A 24,367-nucleotide genomic window follows, 5' to 3' on the forward strand; every position below is an offset into this window, starting at 1 on the left:
AGAGTACTATCACCTGACAAGGAGGACATATGAGTGACAGTAAAGGACCATGTCCAACCAAGAGACGGTCTGGAGTGTGGCTATGGCCATCAAGTCCAACTCCATCTCTCCATTTATGAGAGAGACACTCTCAGCCCCAAAGGCAATAGAGTGAGACACTGAGCACTAAATGAGTCAGGTGAAGGAACACCTGTTTAGTCAGTATGGCACCAGTCACGTAGGTAATATTTCTTCTGATAAGTTAGAGGCTGAGGAAGTAACTTACCAGACCAGCTTGACCTAAGAGAATTTTCCAGCCCAGAGACAAGGGAATTCATCTGGTTCAAAACTTTGCAGACAAGTTTACATAATGGAAAACCAATCAAAGGATGAGGGTCTTTTTGAGGACTCCATTTAGCCTTGATGGCTGAGATCCTGTAAGTGGGCACACCCACGATCCCTTCCTATAGGTCATTGTGCTACCTGATCAACCAAATGATCAAATGAAACAGCCTCTTGCAACTCAGGAGTGTCCGGATCCTGAGGTAATGGATCTTCGGGTCCCTCCAGATCCCAGGTCTCCTGAGCTACTTCCTCTGCAGGGGAGATAAACTCCTCAAAGCCCCTTTGGGACCATTCCACAACTCATGCATGCAATCTGTCTGGCCCTACAACCATGCCAGGCTTGTAAACTTTTGCGGACGGACCAGACCAGGAGTGTGAACTGTCCCTGTCATAATAACACCTGAAGAGGTGGAAGAGACAAGTGAACAGCCCCTGGCACCCCTCATCAACCAATAAAAGACCAGGGTCTTCTCTGGAGAGTGGAGTCACATACATAAGAATAAAGTAAGTCAAAATTGGCAAAGTCAGAGCACAGAGCCAAAGGAAGACTTCTGCATCTGACAGCAGCCAAAAGCAAAGTGGAGTGCAGACTAACAGGTGAGTAGGGCTTCTTCCTACCAGTTGATAGTTATCTACCTTGTCAGTAAGTTTTAACAGCCAGTCCAGCTCACATTTGCAAGCTATATCCTAATGTAAAAAATGCAGGTTTGTTTTTGTGTAGGAACAAAAGGCAATGTATGATTAATGGGTTTGTTTGTCAAACAAGTTGTGTGTGTGTGTAATAAAAATGCTATATCCAATCTGTGTGTTCAAGGGGATCAGTACTGAACTAAAAAAAAAAAAAATGCTAACCACTGGGTTGTGTGAACCATGATGAACAGCAGGGTGAGATATTTGTGGCTGAATTGCTCCTCCAGTAGAGGATATAGCTCCACTCCCCTGACATCCTTGATGCTTGTGGTCTATGAAATCCTTAATTTCAGTGTACTGACTACTACACGTTCCACATATATGTACATCACCACCACCAGAAACGGTGGGTTGACTTGACTGCAAGGAAGTCGGTGTTGGAGAAGATGCAAGGATGGAAGGCTGGTTACTTTGGATGATCGCTGAAAAAGAAATAGGACAGTACAATAAAATCAGAAATTTTTGTATAAAAATAATTCTACGGTAGTAAAAAAGACAAATTTTTAATGTAATATGTATTTGTCCTTGGTAAACAAACCAGAGCCTTTTATGTAGGAATATCCTTCAGTGCAAACTGGAAAATAGTCATTGAACTTGGTAACAAGGTGGGTTGAAATATGACAAATTTTAAAAGTAATTTGTTTTTTCCTAACTATATAAACCTGAGGTCTTTACATAAAGAATATGCTTCGGCGCATCTGGAAACGGCCATTTAACTTTTAAACAAGGTGGTTAGGTAGTCAACTACTTTCTGACTGGTGGGAGTCCTGCACACCCAGATGGTAAGCATTCACTTTGCCTTTTGGCCCAGGTATCAGAATGAGGGGTGGCATGAGGTGGGCATTTAACTGTAAAGACCTCAGGTTTGTATAGTTAGGAAAAATACAAATTACTTTTTAAAAATTTGTCATTTGTTCCGACATAATATACATACCGTCGGTCTTTACATAAGGAAGACTTACTTCCTTGGAGGGAGGAATCTGAGCAAGTCTCTGAACTGACTGAAGTTCACCACACCTGAGTCTTCTTCCTGTTCAAGTAAATCAAGGAAGAGGACAGTGCCTCTGACATGTTGAATGGAGTATGAAAACAACATGTTCAGCTGTCAGACTTCTGGGTCTTTTCGAATGAATGGGCATGAAACAAGCATGGGTCCAAGTACAAGTACTTGTACTTGGACTTGGCCTTAAGGGCAAAATTTTGGTACTTGTACTTGAGGTTTTAAAATTCAATGTACTTGTACTTGGCCAAAAAGTACTTGAAAAATCAAGTACTTTTAAGTACTTCTTAAATACATTACATACTTAGTAGGCTGTACTGCATAACTAATCGTATAACAAAAACTGCACTAGCAGTGATAATAACCTGACTACAGTATATGTGGATTTTTTGTTATAATAAATTATATATGTCAATAATAAAGATATATCAAATTTAATAAAAATTATTTAAATTCTACTGTTGTGTATCAACAGAATATCAGTCAATTTTTGTGCAATCAATTCAAGAATGAACCTGCGACAACCTGTTGACTTCCTGTCTGTATCTGCAGGCAACATGATCAGTTCTGTAGTACAGTAGTTTAGTCTTTCAGTAGCCATCATTCATAGCTCGTTTTAACACTACAGTACTGAGTCTCCTGTTACAAGCCAGTCAACCATGGAAGATTTCATTAGTGTCAGACCCAAAGAAATGTGGGAAACATGATGCTCGACAAAAGCCACAGGATGATGCACTAGTACTCTTTGTGGCGTGCGATCTTGTGCCATTTTCTGTTGCTGAAAGTCCTTACTTCAATGGCTTACCTAATTCAGCTGACCCTCGTTATCAGATGCCTACATGCAAGCACTTAGTCAACAACTTGCTACAAGGCAAATTCTCACAGGTGAGGGAAAATGTTACAAAGAGTCAAGGGAGTGCAAAAAGTTGAACAGTTTTGGATGGTGCACCAAAGCTTGGCACTTATGACCAAAATATTCTTAATGACATGCTACAAAATTTTTGAGCCACTTGAGGAGGCCACCGACTGTGCCCAAAGACAGAATTCTGTTTCCTCCAGCCTAGTCATTCCATGTGTGCAAGGGCTCAAGTTTCATTTAGAGAAAATGCAATCTATATATAACAGGTCTATCTATATATAAGAGGTCAGTACAGAAACACCTCCAGGTATATGAAGAACAGATAATATATCAAATGGCAACTATTCTTGATCCAAGATTTAAATTAGATTGGTGTTCTGAAGAAGAGGAAAAGGTGAATCTTAAGTCTTCTGTCATAACTGCAGCCCAGTTTATGTCCAAAGATACTACAGCTCGTGCAAACATGGATCGTGCCACAGACCATACAGAAGATACACCAGGACCTAGTTCAACTGAACCCAAAAAGGAAAAAACTGTTTAGTTTTATGGGTAACCCAGTTTGACAATCAACAGACGTAATGCAGATTCAGGAGTCTATTAATATTGAATTTCAAAGATACCTGAGTCAGCCATGCATTTCAGAAGAGAGAGACGTGCTAGCATACTGGAAAGACCACGGAGGAACATTTCCAACTCTTCCTGAGATGGCACAAAAGTATCTATCAGTCCCTGCTTCTTCTGCCCCAGTAGAAAGGATTTTCAGTATTGCAGGAAAAGTATTTCACCCAGATAGATGTCATCTTACTGACAAGGATTTTGAGTCTATGATGTTTGTAAAATGCAATGATAAATCCTACAAGTAGATAATAGAGAACTGGTAATCGTATCAAAGCAAGAGAAATATAATTTTGTTTAGAACTTTTCTGAAAAATAAAATTTTGTTTAAAGCTTTCCTGAAAAACAAAATTTTGTTTAAATTATTCCAAACAATAGCACATTTTTTTCTTTTGCGGTGGAAATCTACTTTGTATTACAGTATTAAGAATAGCATTGTAAAATTAAATTGAAGAATAAAATAAAAAGATTTTGTCATTACCTTAACCTGTGGGTAGACCAATTTTGATTACTTTTGTTCAGTAAACCCTGTGAAAATCACTTCACCTCTTTTCGGCACTATGGGCTAAGGTTCACTGACTTATACTGTAAGAACTACTCAGGTATATCCTTTTGGAAGGCTTCTGTTTATAAAGACTGCTATAGTACAACATCACAATTTTCGAAAGTAAATTGTATTTTTCTTAACAATACAAACCTGATAGCCTTTACATTAGGAATTACTTTCAGCGTAGGCTGGAAATGGCCGTTAAACTCTTGAGCAAGGTGGCTAGGCAGTAACTACCGAGAGGTAGGCAGGAATACCCACCTCCCTGGATGTAAGCATTCCAGTTTGCCTTTTGGTCCAGGTTCAGAATGAGGGGTGGCATGAGATGGGCATAATATGTAATGTAAAGGACCTCAGGTTTGTATAGTTAGGAAAAATACAATTTACTTTCAAAAATTGTTATTTGTTCCGACACGATATACAAACCATCGGTCCTTTACATTAGGAAGACTCACTGGTTGGAGGGAGGAATCTGAGTGAGTCTCCTGAACTGACGGGAGTTCTGCACATCTGGGCTACTCCTCCTGGTTGAAAGAACGAGGAGGAGTACCCAAGCCTCTGACATATTGATCGGAGTGTAGGAACTGCAAGATCAAATGTCAGATACTGGACCTTTTCGCATGAGTGAGGAAACATGACTCATACGAAATAGGCTGGAAGAATCTTAGAGTCGGAGGCAGTAAGGAAAAGCTGAGATAGGGTTTCCCTTATTGCCAGACTCTCCTTCCTCCCCTTGCTAGAGGAAGGAGCGGAATTGCTTCTATGATTCTCAGAGAAAAATACAACGGGTGCTCGATGTGTAACCTTACCGCATCATCGCCAGGTCCAGCACGTGTTGGTTTGAGTCCTATTCTCATCCCTAAGGAGGAGCGGTAGAAGGATGGGGAAGAAGGAGGAAGAGAGGCCAGTCACTCTTGGTATCCTTCTCACTTCCAGAACCAACACCTTAAGCGAGATGCTACTCGTCCTCTTGAAGGAGCCAGGTAAGACAATACAACTTGTTGAGCAGCCACCACAGGGCTAAGGAAAAGAGGTTCCAAGGGCCTGGGGGCAAGACCATAGGAAGACAAGAGTGTGGTCTATGAGACCATGTCTTGCTTCCAGCCCGACAGAAACTTCCGGAATGCGAGGGATGGACCAAGCCATCGGCTTAGTGAGCTCTAGGGTGGAAAGTACCGGTATCGTCGTTGTCAGCTGCCAAGTACCCCCTTCGATTGCTTCACGAAGTCAGGAGGAAGATGTGTCCTTAGACACTTCTTCTTTGGGAAAAAAAGTACTAGCGAAAATGTTGACGACATCCAGGTTAGGAGTGTCGAGCCTTTTTGGAAAGTACCACAGCTCTCTAAAGGACAAAGTAATGAATGATTTGGATCATCGCTACAAAGTCCAAGGAGGAGGGGAACAAAAAGGACTCGAACCCGACAGTAGATGCCAATGGATTCGGAGTCCACCTACAAAATCCGAGAAGGAGACGAGGTATGATCCCCATCTCTGTTCTTCCATCTTCTACGCCAAGACTGGAGTAAGATGGGAGATGGTCCTAAGAAGGGACATCTCTATCCGACGTCTCTAGTAAGGGCGCGTGCAGAGCACAGACAGGAACCCTAAACGAGTCACATGCCACCCAGGGAACAGTTCCCTGGGACAGCAACACTGAAGAAGTTTCTCGTCCGTAGCTAACTCTCGACTGAGGAGATGAAGGCTACTTCAGATAGAAGACTAGGTCACATGGGCCTACGTTCTTCACAAATGAAAGGGAGAGAAGTAACCCTCGGGGGAGAAGATAAGGAAGTCCAGACTTCAAGAGCGACTCTGACTCGAGAAGAAGTTCCATCAACGACACCCACCACGAAGACGGATCCAGTCCCTGGGACAATAGCTCTTCGTTGGGTGAGTCAGTAGAGCTGTGGTCTGGAACTCGCTGGGCCGGAGTTCGATTCCCCGGCCGGTTGATGAAGAGTTAGAGGAATTTATTTCTGGTGATAAAAATTCATTTCTCGCTATAATGTGGTTCGGATTCCACAATAAGCTGTAGGTCCCGTTGCTAAGTAACCAATTGGTCCTTAGCCACGTAAAATAAGTCTAATCCTTCGGGCCAGCCCTAGGAGAGCTGTTAATCAGCTCAGTGGTCTGGTAAAACTAAGGTATACTTAACTTAGTCCCTGGGACAGTGTTGCAGAGGACTTCAAGGGATATCCAGCTATATCCATTGCCGCTCGGCAAGAAACCCTGTGCTTGCAAGGAAAGCTGGAAGATCTCCCAGTCCTGAACATACAGGGATGTACTGCCCAAAGAACTGCTTCTTGTGTAGCTGCTACAGGAGGTTGGGTCAAGCAGAACTCTTCTCAATGCCTCGGCTATCACGTCGGATGAAGGCGAAGTCTCCTAGTATTTGTCTGTACTCAGGGCGAGCAATGCTTGTGAACCCCTAGCGAAACAGACAAATACAGAGGGAAAAAACGTAGATATCGAATTTTCCCCAAAAAGACAGCATGCCTCACCGTAGCGGCCCCTGGTCTGGTATGAAGGAGCGAGAAAAACTAACGACTTGTTGTGCAGGGAGGCAACAGAAGGATGGTAGGGATTTCTCAGTCGAGCAGTCTCTGCATGAATCTTCGTGAAGAAAAGAGTGAGCAGCACGTTCCGTCCCGATCACTCAAACCCAAGGCCAGGCTTGCCTATCAAAACATCCCCACCCGGAATGCATCGGGTTAATTGAGCTGTCGAGTGTGCAATAGAACACTCAAGTACCTGCAAATGTCGACAGATGAAACAGGAGCAAAAAATGATTACCTCTTGTTTGTCAACAAATGCCACTACTGTGGTTTTGTTGTTCAACAAAACCAGTGAGTGTCGCAAAACTCATCCTGAATTCTCGGACGGCCAAAGGGCTGCCCTGAGCCTAGGGCGGTGATGAGAAGGTACCAATCGTCTCGGTCACACACCTTCAAGACAAGGTCTTACCGGTGTGTGCCTATTCCTCAGTTGGTGAATCAGTAAGTAGACACAAGATGTGAGGGGATATGCAAGCATATTCGAAGGTTCCTTCAATCAAGCATTAGCCTAACTCTTTCCTCATACTTGAAGAGGAAAGAAGGACAGAGGAATGGAAGCAGACCTCCATTCTCCGCCATGGGGAAGCTTCTGCAAGATGACACGGTACCGAGATAATTAGCTCTAGCCAGGCTGGCATTTCCCCAACTGGGAACACGGGAAAGGAGGCGGAATGGAAGTTCGATGAAAAGAATTGGTGAGACCTAAGGGAAATGGATACTTCTCCTGAAGGAATCCATTTCCAGGTCTCGGCAATGTCGCTGCCAGCTCCAGAGACTCGATAAGTATTATTTCATCCAGGCATCAGCAGTAGGAGAACTTCTTTCCAGTCAATACTTCTTTCCCTCTTCCCTTCTTCCCTCCTCCCATATGGGAAAGAAGGTGGAAAGAGACACAGTTATGTGCACTTTCCTATAATGGAAGAAGAGGACTATGTGTTCTGCAATCTTCTTCCGAAGCCTAAGACTTCTTAGGTAAGGAGTTGAGGGGGGGCTGGCTTGAACTCGAGGTCAAGTCGAGACGGCGAAGGCCCCAAGGTCTTGCCCGTTGTCCAAAGGACAAGGCAGTGCCCTGGTATGAATCTTGATTACCACGGTATCTGGTAAATCTCTGAAAGAAAAAGGCAGAACCATGTAAAGGTTCATTCCTAAGGGTTGAGCCAACTCGGGACTTACGAAACCAGAGATCTGAATTGGGACAAAATCCTTCTTCTTAGCACCAGAATTGCCCACAAAACTGCAGTCGGCAATACGGTTCGAGGCAAGAAGAACTCATATTCTGTCAAGGGAGGGGAGAAGCTTGGTGTCTCGCCCCGAATGAACTCCTTTGTAGAAAAGAATTCATTAGGTCGAGAATACTCTCGGAAGCCAGGACCGCAGCGGTCCCAACACTCTTGGCCCCTCGGGAACTGCAAGGGTTGAGAGTGATGAAGATTATTCATTGGGGGAGCCACGGTCCTGTCCCGGGGATCCTCGCACCGACAAATCGGCGTGAAGTTCTCCAAAACCACGAGGGCAATCGCAACTTGAAGAGGAAGACCCTCGCTGTTTCCGAAGCGGAAACTCCTGTGCCTCTCCCCTTGGATGGAGACCTTGACAGATCCCATGAAACCCTCCTTGGCTACCTGGTTATACTATGAGAGAATTGGGGGACTGACACCCAAAGCACGCCAGGCAGCTGAACTCCAAAGATAAGTTTGTCAGAGTTCTCTCTGTCCGTCTCACGCCTCTCGGAACAGTTGAGAGGAGAAGAGAACAGGTGAGGAGAAGGAGTACCCCTACCTGTCCTGCCAGTAAGATAAGCAGGAGAGTGATAATCAACCGAAGGAGATTACTACCACACGGGGGAGGAAGAGTGCTTGCCGTGGCAAAGCGCTGTTGTCCTGGGAAGACCAAAAAGTTCACTCGACCATAGCCAAGAACCCGAATCGGAAAAAAACGAGTAGGGCCGAGCCGAGCCGCACTGAACCGAGCCGATCACGTGAACACGATCCAGCTGGTTGGTATGTGGTGGACTGGGAGGCAGGCGGGGTGAGCCGAGCTGAGCCAATCCAGTCTAGTAAGCGCGACCAGGGGCCGAGCCGAGCCAAACTGATCGCACGAACACAATTGGAACTGGGCAGGGAGGAACCGTCTGCCGTGAACTATTGCTACTTCCCCGAACTCTAAACTCCTTCGAGGCTGGGGCCCCTCGAGAAGAAGGTTCAAAGGGGAATTCTATGTCTGCTATCCTGCATGCTCGAACCCTAAGGTTCAGGACACAAGAAAGAAGCCCGGCCGAACAACCGAAGCAGCTGGCAGGCAGTATCGAGACACCTGGCGTCTTGGCACCCAGACACCTGGGTGTCTCGGCACTTTTCTCTCATCCTGTGCCTCTCGTCAGGATAGCGCACGTGATTCACAGAATTCGAGCTACCCACGAGACTCCCAAAAATCAGGAGCAGCTGCTTTCAGTTTCCTAAGAGATCGAAAGAGCCAAGCACAGAACCAGCCTTAGACACAGACTTCCAAGACTGGCGACGAGGGAGTGGCCTTGAGAGGCCGCACTCTCACGGCCCCCGAAATGCCAGACCCCACATGAGAATGCGAATCGGTTCCTGCCCGAGGTCAGGAAGAACCAACGAGAAAAACTTGTCTCCCGGAAGAGAGTCAGTCCTTTAGAAGTCCCGTAAGACTCCCAAAGGGAATCTCTTCCCTGCTTCTTCTGGTGTTCGAACCGACAGGATGGAGACACCAGGCTGGGAACCCGACTGAGCACTGGCAAGCACTCGGGGAGCACTTGTGGTGCTGGCAGGGAGAGCTGAGACACCTGGGTGCCTCGACCCTTTCTCTTGCACTGCCCCTGAACTGGGCCAAGGAAAATCTCTCCAGACCAGATCGGGATGCTCGATATTCCATAGAATCTCGAGCACTCGGAGTGGCTCGTGAACAAGCGGCCGAAGCAGCCCCCGTCTTAAAGGAGGAACCTCTAGGACTGGGAATGGGATCGCAAACAGAGGTCTGTGCGCCCGTGGCTTCCGAAACACAAAACCCAGGGCTATGCGAATTGGTTTCCTAACCCGAAGGTCTGGAAGAGTCAACAAGAGACCCACTGTCTCCTCGGAAAGAGGCAGTCCCTAGATGTCCAAAGGCATCAAGGGGAAGAAGCAGCCTTCCTCTCCTTCGGCCGATGGAGATCTGTCCGATTTCCGGGACCCCCTTGGTCTTCGGGAGAGGAAGGGAAGACGCAGCAGAAGGTGAAATCGAAGATAAGATGAAGAAGACGACGGCTACTTCCACAGGGCGACTTCCTTCACCTCCACTCCGACATCTTCTACAGGATGGTGGACACAAAACATCATAACCTCCAGGGCAGTCACACAGGAACATAAAGGAAGAGGCCTAGGACACCACCACCAGGAGAAGCAGCAGGCATGATCAGAACAGCTGATGCAGGAACTACGGCAGCGGTTCAGAGGGCAGGAGCTACTGCAACGGCCAGGAACATCACCTCAACAGGGCGTCTTCCTTCATCTTCACGCCGACATCTTCTACAGGATGGCGGACATCGTAACCTCCAGGGCAGCTGGCAGGAACACAATGGAAGTGGCCCCAGGCAAGACTGCCAGAAGTGGCAGGCATGATCAGGACAGCCGATGCAGGAGCTACAGCAGAGGTTCGTAAGACAGGAGCTACTGCAATGGCCAGGAACGTCACTTCCACAAGGCGAATTCCTTCACCTTCATGCCGACATCTGCTACAGGGTGGCGGACATCGTAATCTCCAGGCCAGCTGGCAGGAACACAACGGAAGCAGCCCCAGGCATGACCACTAGGAGAAGCAGCAGGCACGATCAGGACAGCCGATGCAGGGGCTACGGAAGCGGTTCGGAAGGCAGGAGCTACTGCAACGGACAGAAATGTCACATGAAAGTCACCAGCAGCGACAGGAATGATCAGGGTGGCTGCGGCAGGAGACCAGGAAGAGCAGCCCAGAGACTGTCGTCGAGTTAACAAGAGCATCACACACAGGGAACAGCAGGAGCAGATGGACCACAGATACGCCAGAGGCAGTGCAACAGCATACATGAAGACCAGCAATGACAGCGATCAATCCACATCGGCAGGAACAGAGTCAGAACGATCCCGACGTGGAAATATTGTATGTCATCTAACCAGGTACTGTGGTCGATCCCGAAGCAACACTAAATGAACGTCGGGACTCCTTCATGCAAGATATCCCATGAGATATCCAGCCAACTACTGCCGTATCTGCGATGCTCACTGTAAACCTGAAAGAAAAAGCAAAGATGATTCGAGAAGGAAGCTCCTCTTGCTACGAAGGGAACTGCGCTACGTAATGAGAGGAGGTACTCTGGCAGAGGTCGCCCGACCACCCCCGCCCCCCCAACTCCTGCGGTCTTCATCTAACGAGCAAGCGAAAAGGGCGAAGGAGAGAGATCTCTATCAAAGGAGAGAAAGGAAGAACCTATGGGGAAAGAGAAGGATGGAGGGGAGGCCACCAAGGGTGCCAAGGTAGCGTAACTTACAGAAGACGCCCGCAAAAACAACACTCAGCACAAGTAGGAAGGGAGTAGTCATGCCCTTGTACACAGAGGGCAGAAGCCCAAGAAGGTTAGCGAACTCTTACATCTTGATCAGTGTAGGGGAGCGAAGATATTACGTCCCAATATCACAATTTTTGAAAGTAAATTGTATTTTTCCTAACTATACAAACCCGAGGTCCGTTACATTAGGAATTACTTTTGGTGTCAAACCCAAGACACAGGCTGTTAAACTCTTGAGCAAGGTGGTTATCAGTAAATGCCAGGTATGGGTTAGAATACCCGCCTGCCCGGATCAAACATTTCAGATATTTATGTCAAGGTTCAGATTGAGATCCCACATGAGATAAAAGGGCAAATATGTATATAAATGTAAAGGACCTTAGGTTTTTATAGTTAGGAAAAATACAATGGAATTTTACAAAATTGTTATTTGTTCCAACACAATATACAAGCCCTAACCACCTTTACATTAGGAAGACTAGTTGGAGGGAGGAATTTGAGTGAGTCTCCTGAACTGACTGGAGTTCTGCACACCTGTGCTACTCCCAGCCTGGTTGAAAGAGCGAGGAGGAGTACCTGGCCACTGACATATTGATCGGAGTTTGTAGGGACTGCAAGATCAAATGTCAGATGCTGGAACTTTTTGCATGAGTGAGGAAGACACCCAAAATAGGCTGGAAGGATCTAAGAGTGTGGAGGCAGTAAGAAACACCAGATAGGGTTTCCCAGGGGTTGTGAAAGGCCAGTCTCTCCTTCCATCTCCCTTGCTATCAGGAGTGGAATTGCTTCTATGATTCTATAAGAAAAATAGAACGGATGCTCCAGTGCAGTGCCATCTGATGCCAGATCCAGCAGCTATTGGTTCAATTCTTCATTCTCATCCCGGTAGAAGAAGTTGGAGGACAGGGAAGGAGGGGATGAGGCCAGTCACTTTTGGCAAAACCTTCTCACTTCCAGAACCAACACCTTAGGTGAGATGCTACTGTTTTCCTCTTGAAGGAGCCAGGTAAGACAACACAACTTGTTTCACAGCCACCACAGGGCCAAGAAAAAAAAAAATCCAAGGGCCTGTGGGCAAGACCACAGGAAGACAAGAGTGTGGTCTAAAGACCATGTCTTGCTTCCAGACTGACAGAAACTTCCCTTGCCAGGGGATGGGCCAAGCCATCGACATTCTCTGAGCTCTCATTTAGTGTCTAGATTTAGTTTGAGTCTCACAATCTGTCTACCTCCTTTGATCACTTCATGAAGTCAGGAGGAAGATGTGTCCTTGGACACTTCCTCCTTGGGGAAGAGATCAACTGCAAAACGTTGATGACATCCACGTTTAGGAATGTCTCTTATTCAAAGTACCACAGCTCCCCATCAAAGTAATGAATGATCTGGATCATCCAAAAGTCTAGGAGGAGGGGAACAAAAAGGACAGCAAACCCGACAGTAGATGCCAATGGATTCGAATCCACTTAACTGACATCCGAAAGGAGTTGAGGTATGATCCCCATCCCTGTTCTTCCATCTTCTACGCCAAGGCTGGAGTAAGATGAGAGATGGTCCTAAGAGGGGACATCTATATCCGATGACTAAACAGAGGAGCGTGCAGAGCACAGACAGGAACCCAAACGAGAGTCACATGCCACCCAAATTCCCTGGGACAGGACACCACTGAAGAAGCTCTTCTCGTCAACAGCTAACTCTCGACTGAGGAGATGAAGGCTACTTCAGATAGAAGACTAGTCACAGGCAAAACATTCTTCACAAATGAAAGGGAGAGAAGTAACCCTCGGCAGAAAAGACAAGGAAGTCCAAACTTGAAGAAGCTTTGCTCTTGACCGGGAAGAAGGTCTCAAATGCTGACATTTCAGTGCGGATCCAGTCCCAATGGACCCATTGCAGAGGACTTCAGGGATATCCAGAAGCTATATCCATACTGCATGATCGGCAAAAACCCTGTGCTTGCAAGGAAAGTTGGAAGGTCTCCCAGTCCTGAACACATAGGGATGTACTGCCTCAAGAACTGCTTCTTGTGTAGCTGCTACAGGAGGTTGGGTCAAGCAGAACTCTTCTCAATGCCTCGGCTATCATGTCGGATGGAGGCGAAGTCTTCTAGTACAGTATTTGTCTGTAACTCAGGGTGAGCAATGCTTGCAACCCCTAGTGAAACAGACAAATACAGAGGGAAAAAAATAGATATCGAATGTTCAAGGTAAAAAGACAGCATGCCTCACAGTAACATTTCCTGGTCTGGTATGAAGGAAGCGAAAAAACTAACACTTGTGTGCAAGGAAACAGAAGGATGGTAGGAATTTCTCAGCCGAACAGTCTCTGCATGAATCTTTGTGAAGAAAAGAGTGAAATGCATGTTTAGCTTAAAAGGATCATTCAAACCAAGGCCAGGCTCACTTTGAAAAGGGAAGAAAATGCTGCCACATCCCCACCAGGAATGCATTGGGTTAATTGAGCTGTCAGTGTGCAATAGAACACTCAAGTACCTGCAAATGTTGACAGATGAAACAGTAGGAAAAAACGATTACAGTGAAGCCCAAAATTTGGGGGTGTGTCCCACACACCCCTGAATAGGTCAAATCATAAATGCTTAAAACCCTCTAAAAACACTTAGAACTGCCCATTTTGATAGCTTAAACTAAGAAAAACCCTGTAAAAATGCTTATACCTGAGTATTTTAATAGTTTTATCACAAAAGTGCATTTACTCATGAAAATTATATGAAAATATAATAATTAGTGAATATTTCTCAGTGAAAAGTACATTGCTAATTAATGGGCATTAATTTTCCATCATGTGAGCTTGGCTAAATATGTTCCACAGGAAACCCCAATAATTAAAGCATGTGAGTCCATGAACCATGAGAATGCGAATACTGGGTTTACTGTTTTTCTTGTTTGTCGACAAATGCTACTACTGTGGTTTTTGTTCAACGGAACCAGTGAGTGTCGCAAAACTCATCCTGAATTCTTGGACGGCCAAAGGGCTGCCCTGAGCCCAGGACAGTGATGAGAAGGTACTAATTGTCTAGGTCACACACCTTCAAGACAAGGTCTTACCGGAGTGTGCCTATTCCTCAGTCAGTGAATCCGTAAGTAGACACAAGATGTAAGGGGGATATGCAAGCATATTCGAAGGTTCCTTCAATCAAGCATTAGCCTAACTCTTTCCTCATCCTTGAAGAAGAAAGAAGGGCGGAGGAATGGAAGTGGAAGCAGACTTCAATTCTCCACCATGGGGAAGCTTCTGCAAGATGACAGGGTACCGAGACAATTAGCTCTAGCTGGGCTGGCATTTCCCGAATTTGGAACACGGGAAAGGAGGCAGGATGGAAGTTCGATGAAAAGAATTGCCGAGACCTAAGGGAAATGAATACTTCTGAAGGAATCCATTCTCAGGTCTCGGCAATGTCGCTACCAGCTCCACAGACTCGATAAGTATCATTTCATCCAGGCATCAGCAGTAGAAGTTCTTCCCGGTCAATACTTCTTTCTCTCTTACCTTCTCCCCTATGGGAAAGAGGGTGGAAAGAGACAGAGTTATGTGCACTTTCCTAGAATGGAAGAAGAAGACTATGTGTTCTGCAATCTTCTTCCGAAGCCTGGGACTTCTTAGCTAAGGAGTTGAGGGGGGGGGGCTGGCTTGGACTCAAGGTCAAGTCGAGATGACAAAGACCCCAAGGTCTTGGCCACTGTCCAAAGGACAAGGCAGTGCCTTGGTATGAACTTTGATTACCATTATATCTGGTAAATCTCTAAAAGAGAAAGGCAGAACCAAGTAAAGGTTTTCATAAGGGTCGAGCCAACTCAGGACTTAAAAAAATAGGAGATCCAATGGGACAAAGTCCTTCTTAGCACCAGAATTGCCCACAAAACTGCAGTCGGCAATACCGTTCGAGGCAAGAAGAATTCATATTCTGTCAAGGCAGGGGAGAAGCTTGGTGTCTTGCACCGAATGAATTCCTTCGCGGCTCCCGTCCCAGGGATTCGTCGTGAAGTTCTCCGAAAACATGAGGGTGATAGCAACTTGAAGAGGAAGACCCTCGCTGTTTCTGAAGCGTGAAACTCCTGTGCCTCTCCCATTGGAGGGAGACCTTGACAGATCCCATGAAACCCTCCTCGGCTCTCTGGTTATACTATGAGAGAATCGGGGGACCGACACCCAAAGCACGCCAGGCAGCCGAACTCTGAAGATAAGTTCATCGGAGCTCTCTCTGTCGTTCGCGCCTCTTGGAACAACTGAGAGGAGAAGAGAACAGGTGAGGAGAAAGAGTACCCCTACCTGTCCTGCCAGTAAGATAAGCAGGAGAGGGGGACCGTGAGCAATAATCAACCAAAGGAGATTACTGCCACACGGGAGAGGAAGAACGCTTGCCGTGGTAAAGTGCTTTCCTGGGAAGACCAAAAAGTTCACTCGAACATAGCCGAGAACCCGAATTGGAAAAAACCAAGTAGGGCCGAGCTGAGCTGCACCAAACTGAGCCAATCATGCGAACGCAATCCAGCTGGTTGGTATGCGGTGGATTGGGAGGCAGGCGGGGCAAGCCGAGCAGAGCCGAGCCAGTCTCGCAAGCCAAGTTGAGCCGAGCCAGTCTCGTAAGCGCGACCAGGGGCTGAGCCAAATGCGCTAACACAATCGGAACTGAGCAGGGTGGAACTTGTCTGCTGTGAACTACTGCTAGTTTCCTGAACTCTAAACTCTTTCGAGGCCGAAGCCCATCGAGAAGAAGGTTCAAAGGGGAATTCTATGTCTGCTATCCTGCATGTTCGAACCCTAAGGTTCAAGACACAAGAATGAAGCCCGGCTGAGCAACCGAAGCAGCTGGCGGGCAGTATAGAGACACCTGGCCTCTTGGCACCCAGACACCTGGATGTCTTGGTACCCAGACATCTGGGTGTCTCGGCACTTTTCTCTCGTCCTGTGCCTCTCGTCAAGAGAGCACTCGTGATTCACAGAATTCAAGCTACCCACGAGACTCGCAAAAATCTGGAGCGGCTGCTTTCAGTTTCCTAAGAGATTAAAAGAGCCAAGCACAGAACCAGTCTTAGACGCAGACTTCCAAGACTGGCAACGAGGGAGTGGCCTCAAGAGGCCACGCTCTCGCGGCCCCCGAAACGCCAGACCCCACAGGAGAACGCGAATCAGTTCCTGCCTGAGGGTGGGAAGAGCCAATGAGGAAAACTTGTCTTACGGAAGAGAGTCAGTCCCTTAGAAGTTCTGCAGGACTCCTGAAGGGAATCTCTTCCCTGCTTCTTCTGGTGTTCGAACCGACAGGGTCAAGACACCAGGCTAGGAACCCGACTGAGCACTGGCAAGCACTCGGGGAGCACTTGTGGTGCTGGCAGGAAGAGCTGAGACACCTGGGTGCCTTGGCCCTTTCTCTCGCACTGCTCCTGAACTGGACCAAGGGAAATCTCTCCAGACCAGATTGGGATGCTCGATATTCCATAGAATCTCGAGTACACAGAGAGCAGCTGTCATAAAGCACCAAAGCAGCCCCATCTTAAAGGAGGAACCTCTAGGACTGGGAATGGGATCAGCAAACCAGGGACTCCTTGCCCTGAAGTTCCAAAACACAAAACCCAGGGCTATGTGAATCGATTTCCGAACCCGAAGGTCAGGAGTGCCAACAAGAGACCCACTGCCTCCTCGGAAGGAGGCAGTCCCTAGATGTCCAAGGGCGTCAAGGGGAAGAAGCAGCCTTCCTCTCCTTCGGCCGACAGAGGTCTGTCCAATTCCCCGGACCCCCTAGGACTTTGGGAGACGAAGGGAAGATGCAGCAAAAGATGAAATTCAAGATAAGATGAAGAAGACGGCAGCTACTTCCACTGGGCAACTTCCTTCACCTCCACTCCGACATCTTCTACAGGATGGTGGACATGAAACATCGTGACTTCCAGGGCAGTCAGGCAGGAACATAACGGAAGCGGCCCAGGACACCACCACCAGGAGAAGCAGCAGGCATGATCAGAACAGCTGATGCAGGAACTACGGCAGCAGATCGGAAGGCAGGAGCTACTGCAACGGCCAGGAACATCACTTCCACAGGGCGTCTTCCTTCATCTTCATGCCGACATCTTCTACAGGATGGCGGACATCGTAACCTCCAGGGCAGCTGGCAGGAACACAACGGAAGCGGCCCCAGGCAAAAATCGCCAGGAGAACAGGCATGATCAGGACAGCCGATGCAGGAGCTACAGCAGAGGTTCGGAAGACAGGTTTGCTATTGCAACGGCCAGGAACGTATCAAGTTCCACAATGCGAAACCTTCACCTTCACGCACTAACATCTTCTACAGGATGGCGGACATCGTAATCTCCAGGGCAGCTGGCAGAAACACAATGGTAGTGGCCCCAGGCACGACCACTACGAGAAGCAGTGGGCACGATCAGGACAGCCGATGCAGGAGCTACGAAAGCAGTTTGGAATGCAGGAGCTACTGCAATGGACAGAAATGTCACATGAAAGTCACAGCAGCGACAGGAACGATCAGGGTGGCTGCAGCAGGAGACCAGGAAGAGCAGCCCAGAGACTGTCGTCAAGTTAACAAGAGCATCACACAGGGAACAGCAGGAGCAGATGGACCACAGATATGCCAGAGGCAGTGCAACAGCATACATGAAGACCAGCAATGACAGCGATCGATCCACATCGGCAGGAACAGAGTCAGAACGATCCCGACGTGGAAATATGTCATCTAACCAGGTACTGTGGTCGATCATTAGTGAACGTTGGGACTCCTTCATGCAAGATATCCCCTGAGATAACCAACCAACTACTGCTGTGTCTGCAATGCTCACTGTCAACCTGAAAGAAAAAGCAAAGATGATTTTAGAGAGGGAAACTCCTCTCGCTACGAAGGGAATTGTCCTATGCAACGAGAGGAGGTACTCTAGAAGAGGTCGCCCGACTGCACCCGCCCCCCAACCACTGCAGTCTTCGCCGGATGAGCGAGTGAAGAGGGCGAAGGAGAGAGATCTCTACCGAAGGAGAGAAATGAAGAATCTACGGGGAGAGAGAAGGATGGAGGGGAGGCCACCAAGGGCACTGTGGAAGCGCAACTTACAGACAACGCCCGCAACCTCCCACCTGCCCTGCAACTCTCTACGTGCAGGTGGCAAAAACAACACTCAGCACAAGTAGGAAGGAAGTAGTCATGCCCTTGTACACAGAGGGCAGAAGCCCAAGAAGGGAAGCGAACTCATACATCTCGATCAATGTAGGGGAGTGAAGATATTACGTCCCAATCTAATATTTCTGATTGTACAGGGGAACGCCTTCAGTATCTAAATAAAGGGCTACTGGAGAGAAGCATTACCACTTGGTTATGCTCTTTTAATTATGCCCTTGGCTGTCAACCCAAGACACAGTGCAGGGGAACGACGGCTATGCAAGGTTATTACAATTCGTGGGTTTGTAATAATAAATATCAAACACACGTAATTTAAACACAAAATACCGCCACCGCAAATAGAAATCGGACCTAACCCATAAGAATCCACTGTTTAGATGTCCGAAATCTATTTGCATTTCCCGCCCTATGGTTTGAGCTAGAGTTGGCTGGTGATATCTGGCAACTCTCCTGTGCTAGTGTGTGTGGGAGGTGTGTGCCTCAGGATTCAGTGCTGACCCAGACAGCAAACGAAAATGTTATTGCTTTGATTTGCTCTGCCCCCAAGATCCCAGTATTTGGACTGGAGAACTTCTTGCCTTTCAATTCTTTATATATTCCCTAAATATGGGTCATGCACACATGAATAAGGAGGAGAAGGCTTGCATATTAGCCTGGAGGCAAGAAAAATAAGCCTATTAAAGAAATCTGTAGATGTACTGGCAAGCAAAGTCAACCGTAATGTTGCTGCTGGCTGCCGCTCATGACCTACCACCTAACGACGTTCCCCAAGAAAACCTTATCCTGGATTGTTGCCCACGGAAGACTTCAATTACTGATCATCTTCTTGTGAGAGAACGACGTAAAAAACCCTTGTCTTACAGCTTCTCAGCCAAAAACAAGTCACCCAATCCTCTTAAAAGATGTATCAATCTCTGCATCCAACACCGTCTCCAGAAGGACCTCCAGCTGCCCATCAGCCGTGCTAATCAAGCAAATCTCTTCTAACAGATGGTATGAAGAAAGCTCGACTGAATTTCACCAAGAAATACATCCACTGGACAGCTGATGACTGGAGGAAGGTCTGTGGTCAGATGAATCACCATTCCAGTGTATTCAAGGCCGTTCTACCATAGTAAGACGGCCATCTTCAGTCAGCAGATTCGACCCTGCCTAAACAGTTGCCACCGTCAAGCACCCCGAATCTGTCATGATTTGGGAATGTTTCAGTGGTTTAAGAGGTCGTGATGGTGCACTTCCTCCCAAAAAATATTACAATGAATTCAAGTTCTTGAAGATCACCTCCTGCCTTCATATGAGACTCATGGCTGCACTGTCTTCATGCACGATGGTGCTCCATGTCATAAGGCCAAGAAAGTTACCAAGTGGCTCACTGATCACAATATTGAGGTCTTACAGTGGCCTGGTAACAGTCCTGACCTCAACCCAATCGAAAATGGGTGGAATGTCATGAAAAAGAAGCTTCAGTCGTATAACACATCATCCCTCATCGCCTGCAACAAGAAATCACCACAATCTGGGAGAATTAAATGTCTTTGCAATACTTCCAGAAACTGGCTGACAACATGCCATAAATTTACTCAAACTTGTTCTTAAAGCCAAGGGAATATGACTAAATATTAAAATAGGTGCTACTATTCTCTCTGCTTGTCAATGTAAACCCTTGCCCAAATCCCATGTCTTTTGTCAATATTAGTGGGAGGTTTTGAGGACTCAACAGCGACTATTTTCAAATAGGTTTTTCAACTACGTCAAAACCTGTTTTTGATAGCTAAGTCGCTGAATCGTCCTCAAAAAGAGCTTTTGGAAACTGACAGGTCACAAAAGGCTTAAGCTCTTAAAATGATATTTTAATGATAAAATAAAGTTTGTTCATACTTACCTGGCAGATATATATATAGCTGTAATCTCCGAAGTCCGACAGAATTTCAAAATTCGCGGCACATGCAGTGGCCGATCAGGTGGTTAGTACACATTCCCGCCGCTGGGAGGCGGCCATCAGGAACCATTCCCATTTTCTATTCAGATTTTCTAATGCCACTGTCTCCTGAGGGGAGGAGGGAGGGCAATATGAATATATATATCTGCCAGGTAAGTATGAACAAACTTTATTTTATCATTAAAATATCATTTTGTTCATGAGACTTACCTGTCAGATACATATATAGCTGAATACCACCTTTGGAGGGGGTGTAGAGACAGCCAAGAATTAGGGAAAAACAAATTTAAAGGTAAAATTATTTTGGTTCCTTACCTCATAGCATAGCTGACTGCGTGGTTACTGTCACCCTAGTCTGCTTCTGCTTTTCTAGAGACCCCAGCGAGGTAGTGACCTATAAAGCTGGCGACTGCTAGATGATCTGTCAACGGGGGCGTGACCACAATGTGACTAGATCATAGATCATACAACGAGGACAAAAGAGCATTACCAACCACCTAACCAACACTAAGACGTTAGCCTGCAAAGGATTGGGAAGACTGTCTCCATCAATCGACCCAACAACCATAAAAACACAATTAAAAAACCATTCCTAAACAGGATTAAAGGATAGGAGCCTACCCCCTGACCCCAAGGTTGTTGAAGCAGCAATGTATGGTCCCAGCGAAAAGCAATTTTCGTATGCGACCTTAACATCTATCAAATAGTGTGAGGCAAACACCGATTCGCTTCGCCAAAATGTGGCACTGAGAATGTCACTGAGTGCCATATTTTTCTGGAACGCCATGGAGGTAGCAACTGCCCTCACCTCGTGAGCGTTAACTCTCAACAACTTGAAGTTGGAGTCGTCACAACAAGAATGTGCTTCCTTGATGACATTCCTAATGAAGAATGCCAGTGCATTCTTCGACATAGGATTTAACTGGTTGCCTCACAGAACACCATAAAATATCCAAGGGACCACGAATGTCCTGTGTTCTTTTAAGGTAATACTTGAGAGCTCTAACTGGACATAGAACTCTCTCAGGTTCCTGTCCAATAAGGTCTGTCAAACCTTTAATTTCAAAAAATCTAGGCCAAGGGTTAGAAGACCTTTCATTCTTAGCCAAGAACTTAGGGGTTAAAGAATAGACAGCATTGTGTTCCTTGAAGCCCACATGACGACTGATAGCCTGAACTTCGCTCACTCTCTTCGCCATCGCCAGAGCAGTGAGGAATGACCGTCTTTCTAGTAACATCCTAAAAGATGCAGATTGGAGAGCTCAAAAGGACTGGACATCAAAAACTTGAGCACAACGTCCAAATTCCAAGTAGGAGGAATTGGCTGAGGAACCTTGGACGTCTTGAAAGACCTCAAGAGATCGTGGAGGTCCTTATTGTCAGACAAATCCAGTCCTCTGTGTCTGAAAACAGTAGAAAGCATGCTCCGATAACACTTTGATAGTCGGAACTGCTAACTTGAGTTTTTCTCTCAAATAAAGGAGGAAATCAGCAATCTGGCTCACAGTGGTCGAGGAAGAGGAAAATCCCTTCTTTCTGCACCAACCCCTGAAGGTTGCCCACTTCGCTAGATAAATCCTGATAGATGAAGCTCTTCTGGCTCTAGCGATGGCCCGTGCCACCTGGCCAGAAAACCCCTCGCTCTGACCAATTTCTCGATAGTCTGAATGCAGTCAGGTTCAGAGCGGGAGGTTTTGATGATATCTCGTGAAGTGGGGTTGTCTGAGCAGATCTGCTCTCATAGGAAGGGTCCTCGGAACGTCTACCAACCAGAAGAGAAACTCCGAGAACCAGTGGTTCAAGGGCCAAAACATGGGGATGAGAGTCATCCTTGTCCCTTGTGAGGCCGAGAACTTGCGAATCACTTCTCCCAGAATTTTGAACGGGGAAAAAAGGCATAAACATCCATCCCCGTCCAATCCCAGAGAAGAGCATCTATCGCCACTGCCCCAGGGTCGAGTACAGGGGAGCAGTAGAGGGGAAGCCTCGCTGTTCTTGAGGTCGTGAAGAGATCCACAAGATGGCGACCCCAAAATTTCCAGAGATCTTGGCAAACCTCCTGATGAAGGGTCCATTCCGTCAGCAGAAGTTGATGGCGCCGACTGAGCAGGTCCGCTCGAACATTTTCGACCCCTGCAACAAATCTTGTGAGAATTGAAATGTTGCGAGCAAGAGCTCAAAGAAGAATCTCTCTTGCAAGGCTGAACAGGGAACGAGAATGTGTTCCGCCCTTTTCTTGAGGTAAGCCAACGCCGTGGTATGTTGTCCGAGTTTACTTGAACAACACGATTGCAAACTTGGACCTCGAAGAATTGGAGGGCTAAAAGATAGCCGCCAACTCTTTGATGTTGATGTGCCAGGACACCTGTTCCCCTCTCCAGGTTCCTGACACTTCTTTTTCCCCCAGTGTTGCCCCCAACCTGTTGATGATGCGTCGGAAAACAACACTAGGTCGGGGTTCAGAAGCTTGAGGGAGATCCCTTTTCCCAACTTCGCAGGATCGAGCCACCACCACAGATCACTCTTTATGGAAGGAAGAATTCTCAATTCCTCTTCCAAGTCTTCCTTGTTTTGCCAGTTCTCCAACAGAAAGAACTGAAGAGGCCTGAGATGCAGTCTTCCCAGAGAAACAAACTTCTCCAGCGAGGAAATGGTCCCCAGCAGACTCATCCATTCCCTTACTGAGCATGTTTCCTTTTCCAAGAAGACCGAGACTTTTTCGTAACATTGAAACTGCTGTTCTTGCGATGGAGATGCTATAAAAGCCGCTGAATTCATCTGAATTCCCAGATAAACAATGGACTGTGAGGGGATCAGCTGCGACTTTTCTGCAGACCAGAAGTCCCAGGGACTTAACGAGTTCCAGAGTTAACTGAAGGTCCTCCAGACACCTTTGTTTTGACTGACGTGCGACAGATCAACCATCGTCAACGTTTTTCAGGTAAAGAAACATCCTGAGCAAATGTGACGCCAGAGGTGCAACCACATCGCCAGACCCAACGTTCTTCATAAGAAGCGGTGTTTTCACCCTGGTATGGCTGTGCTGAGTCCAAAGCAGAGAGCCCTGAACTGGTACGTCTTGTCCCCAAGACAAACCGGAGATACTTCATCGAACGCGGATGAATAGGAACGTGAAGATAGGCATCTTGGAGATCCAACGATACCATCCAATCCCGGGATGAAGGGCTCCTAGTATTGACTGAGATGTCTCCATCTTGAACTTGTCCTTCAGGACAAAGTTGTTCAGCCTGCTGACGTCCAAGACGGGTCTCCAGCCTCCTGAATGTTTTGGGACTAGAAACAATCTGTTGTAAAATCCAGGGAACACACCGTGTCTAAGACCTGTTCCACTGCTCTCTTCTCGAGCATCTGTTCGAGAAGGTCAAACAGAATTTTCTGTTTGGCAGGATGGTAATTGGGAGACAGATCTCTGGGGTTGAAGACAAAGGAGGAAGAGCCAGAAAAGGAATCAGGTAACCTCTCTCTAACTAGTTGGAGGGACCAAACGTCTGCCTGCCCTCTCTCCAGGCTTGGGCAAAATGAAGAAGCCTGGCTGCTACTGGTGTCTGGAGGTGAAAGGAGTCACTTGCCACCTCTCTTGAAGTGACTTTGCCTTTAGGGAAAAATCTCCCTCGAGTGCGGGTTTCGTGTTGCTCCCCATGGAAGCTCCTCCACGAAATTTAGCTGCTTCTTCTTAGCCTGCTGTGGAAAAGATTGAGAGGACGATGATGGTGCTAAAAGGAGATGCAGAGGACCTGGAAAGGAGGTCTTGAGTCGCCTTCTTTTGAAGGCTGGCAGCGATTTATTTTAACCAAGGTCTGGGGAAAGAGATTTTATGAGAAAAAGCCAAAAATAGCTCTCCCTTCTGTGTTGGTGAAACAGACTTCGCCGAAAAGAAGCAAAACAATGCCCTCTTTTTTAAAAGGGCCAGCGACGACGAAACTGAGAAGCAAGTTCTTCAGAGCCATCCCTGACTGCCTTGTCCATGCACACTGCGCATTCCTGTACACTGGACAGCTCCCCAGACTAATGGAACTCGGGCTAGTAGCCTTTCATGTGCTAAAACTCCCAGACACCAGTCCAAGAAGTTAAAGACTTCAACAGTCCTGAAAAGTCCTTTAAGATGGTGGTCCATTTCCGTTTTGTCCAAACTCACCTTA

The 24,367-nt window shown here is 46.9% G+C and overlaps 1 protein-coding gene across 1 annotated transcript in view; it reads right to left on the bottom strand.

Annotated features, from left to right (window-relative positions):
• LOC136825227 (uncharacterized) overlaps positions 1-24,367 on the bottom strand; it is a 595,353-nt gene that overhangs the window by 499,454 nt on the left and 71,532 nt on the right. The window contains exon 2 of the mRNA XM_067081250.1: positions 1,177-1,436. Within this exon, the coding sequence (XP_066937351.1) occupies positions 1,177-1,436 (260 nt within the window). The remainder of the gene's footprint in view (positions 1-1,176; positions 1,437-24,367) is intronic.

Source organism: Macrobrachium rosenbergii, chromosome 37, assembly GCF_040412425.1.
Source record: "Macrobrachium rosenbergii isolate ZJJX-2024 chromosome 37, ASM4041242v1, whole genome shotgun sequence".
Lineage (NCBI taxonomy): Eukaryota > Metazoa > Arthropoda > Malacostraca > Decapoda > Palaemonidae > Macrobrachium > Macrobrachium rosenbergii.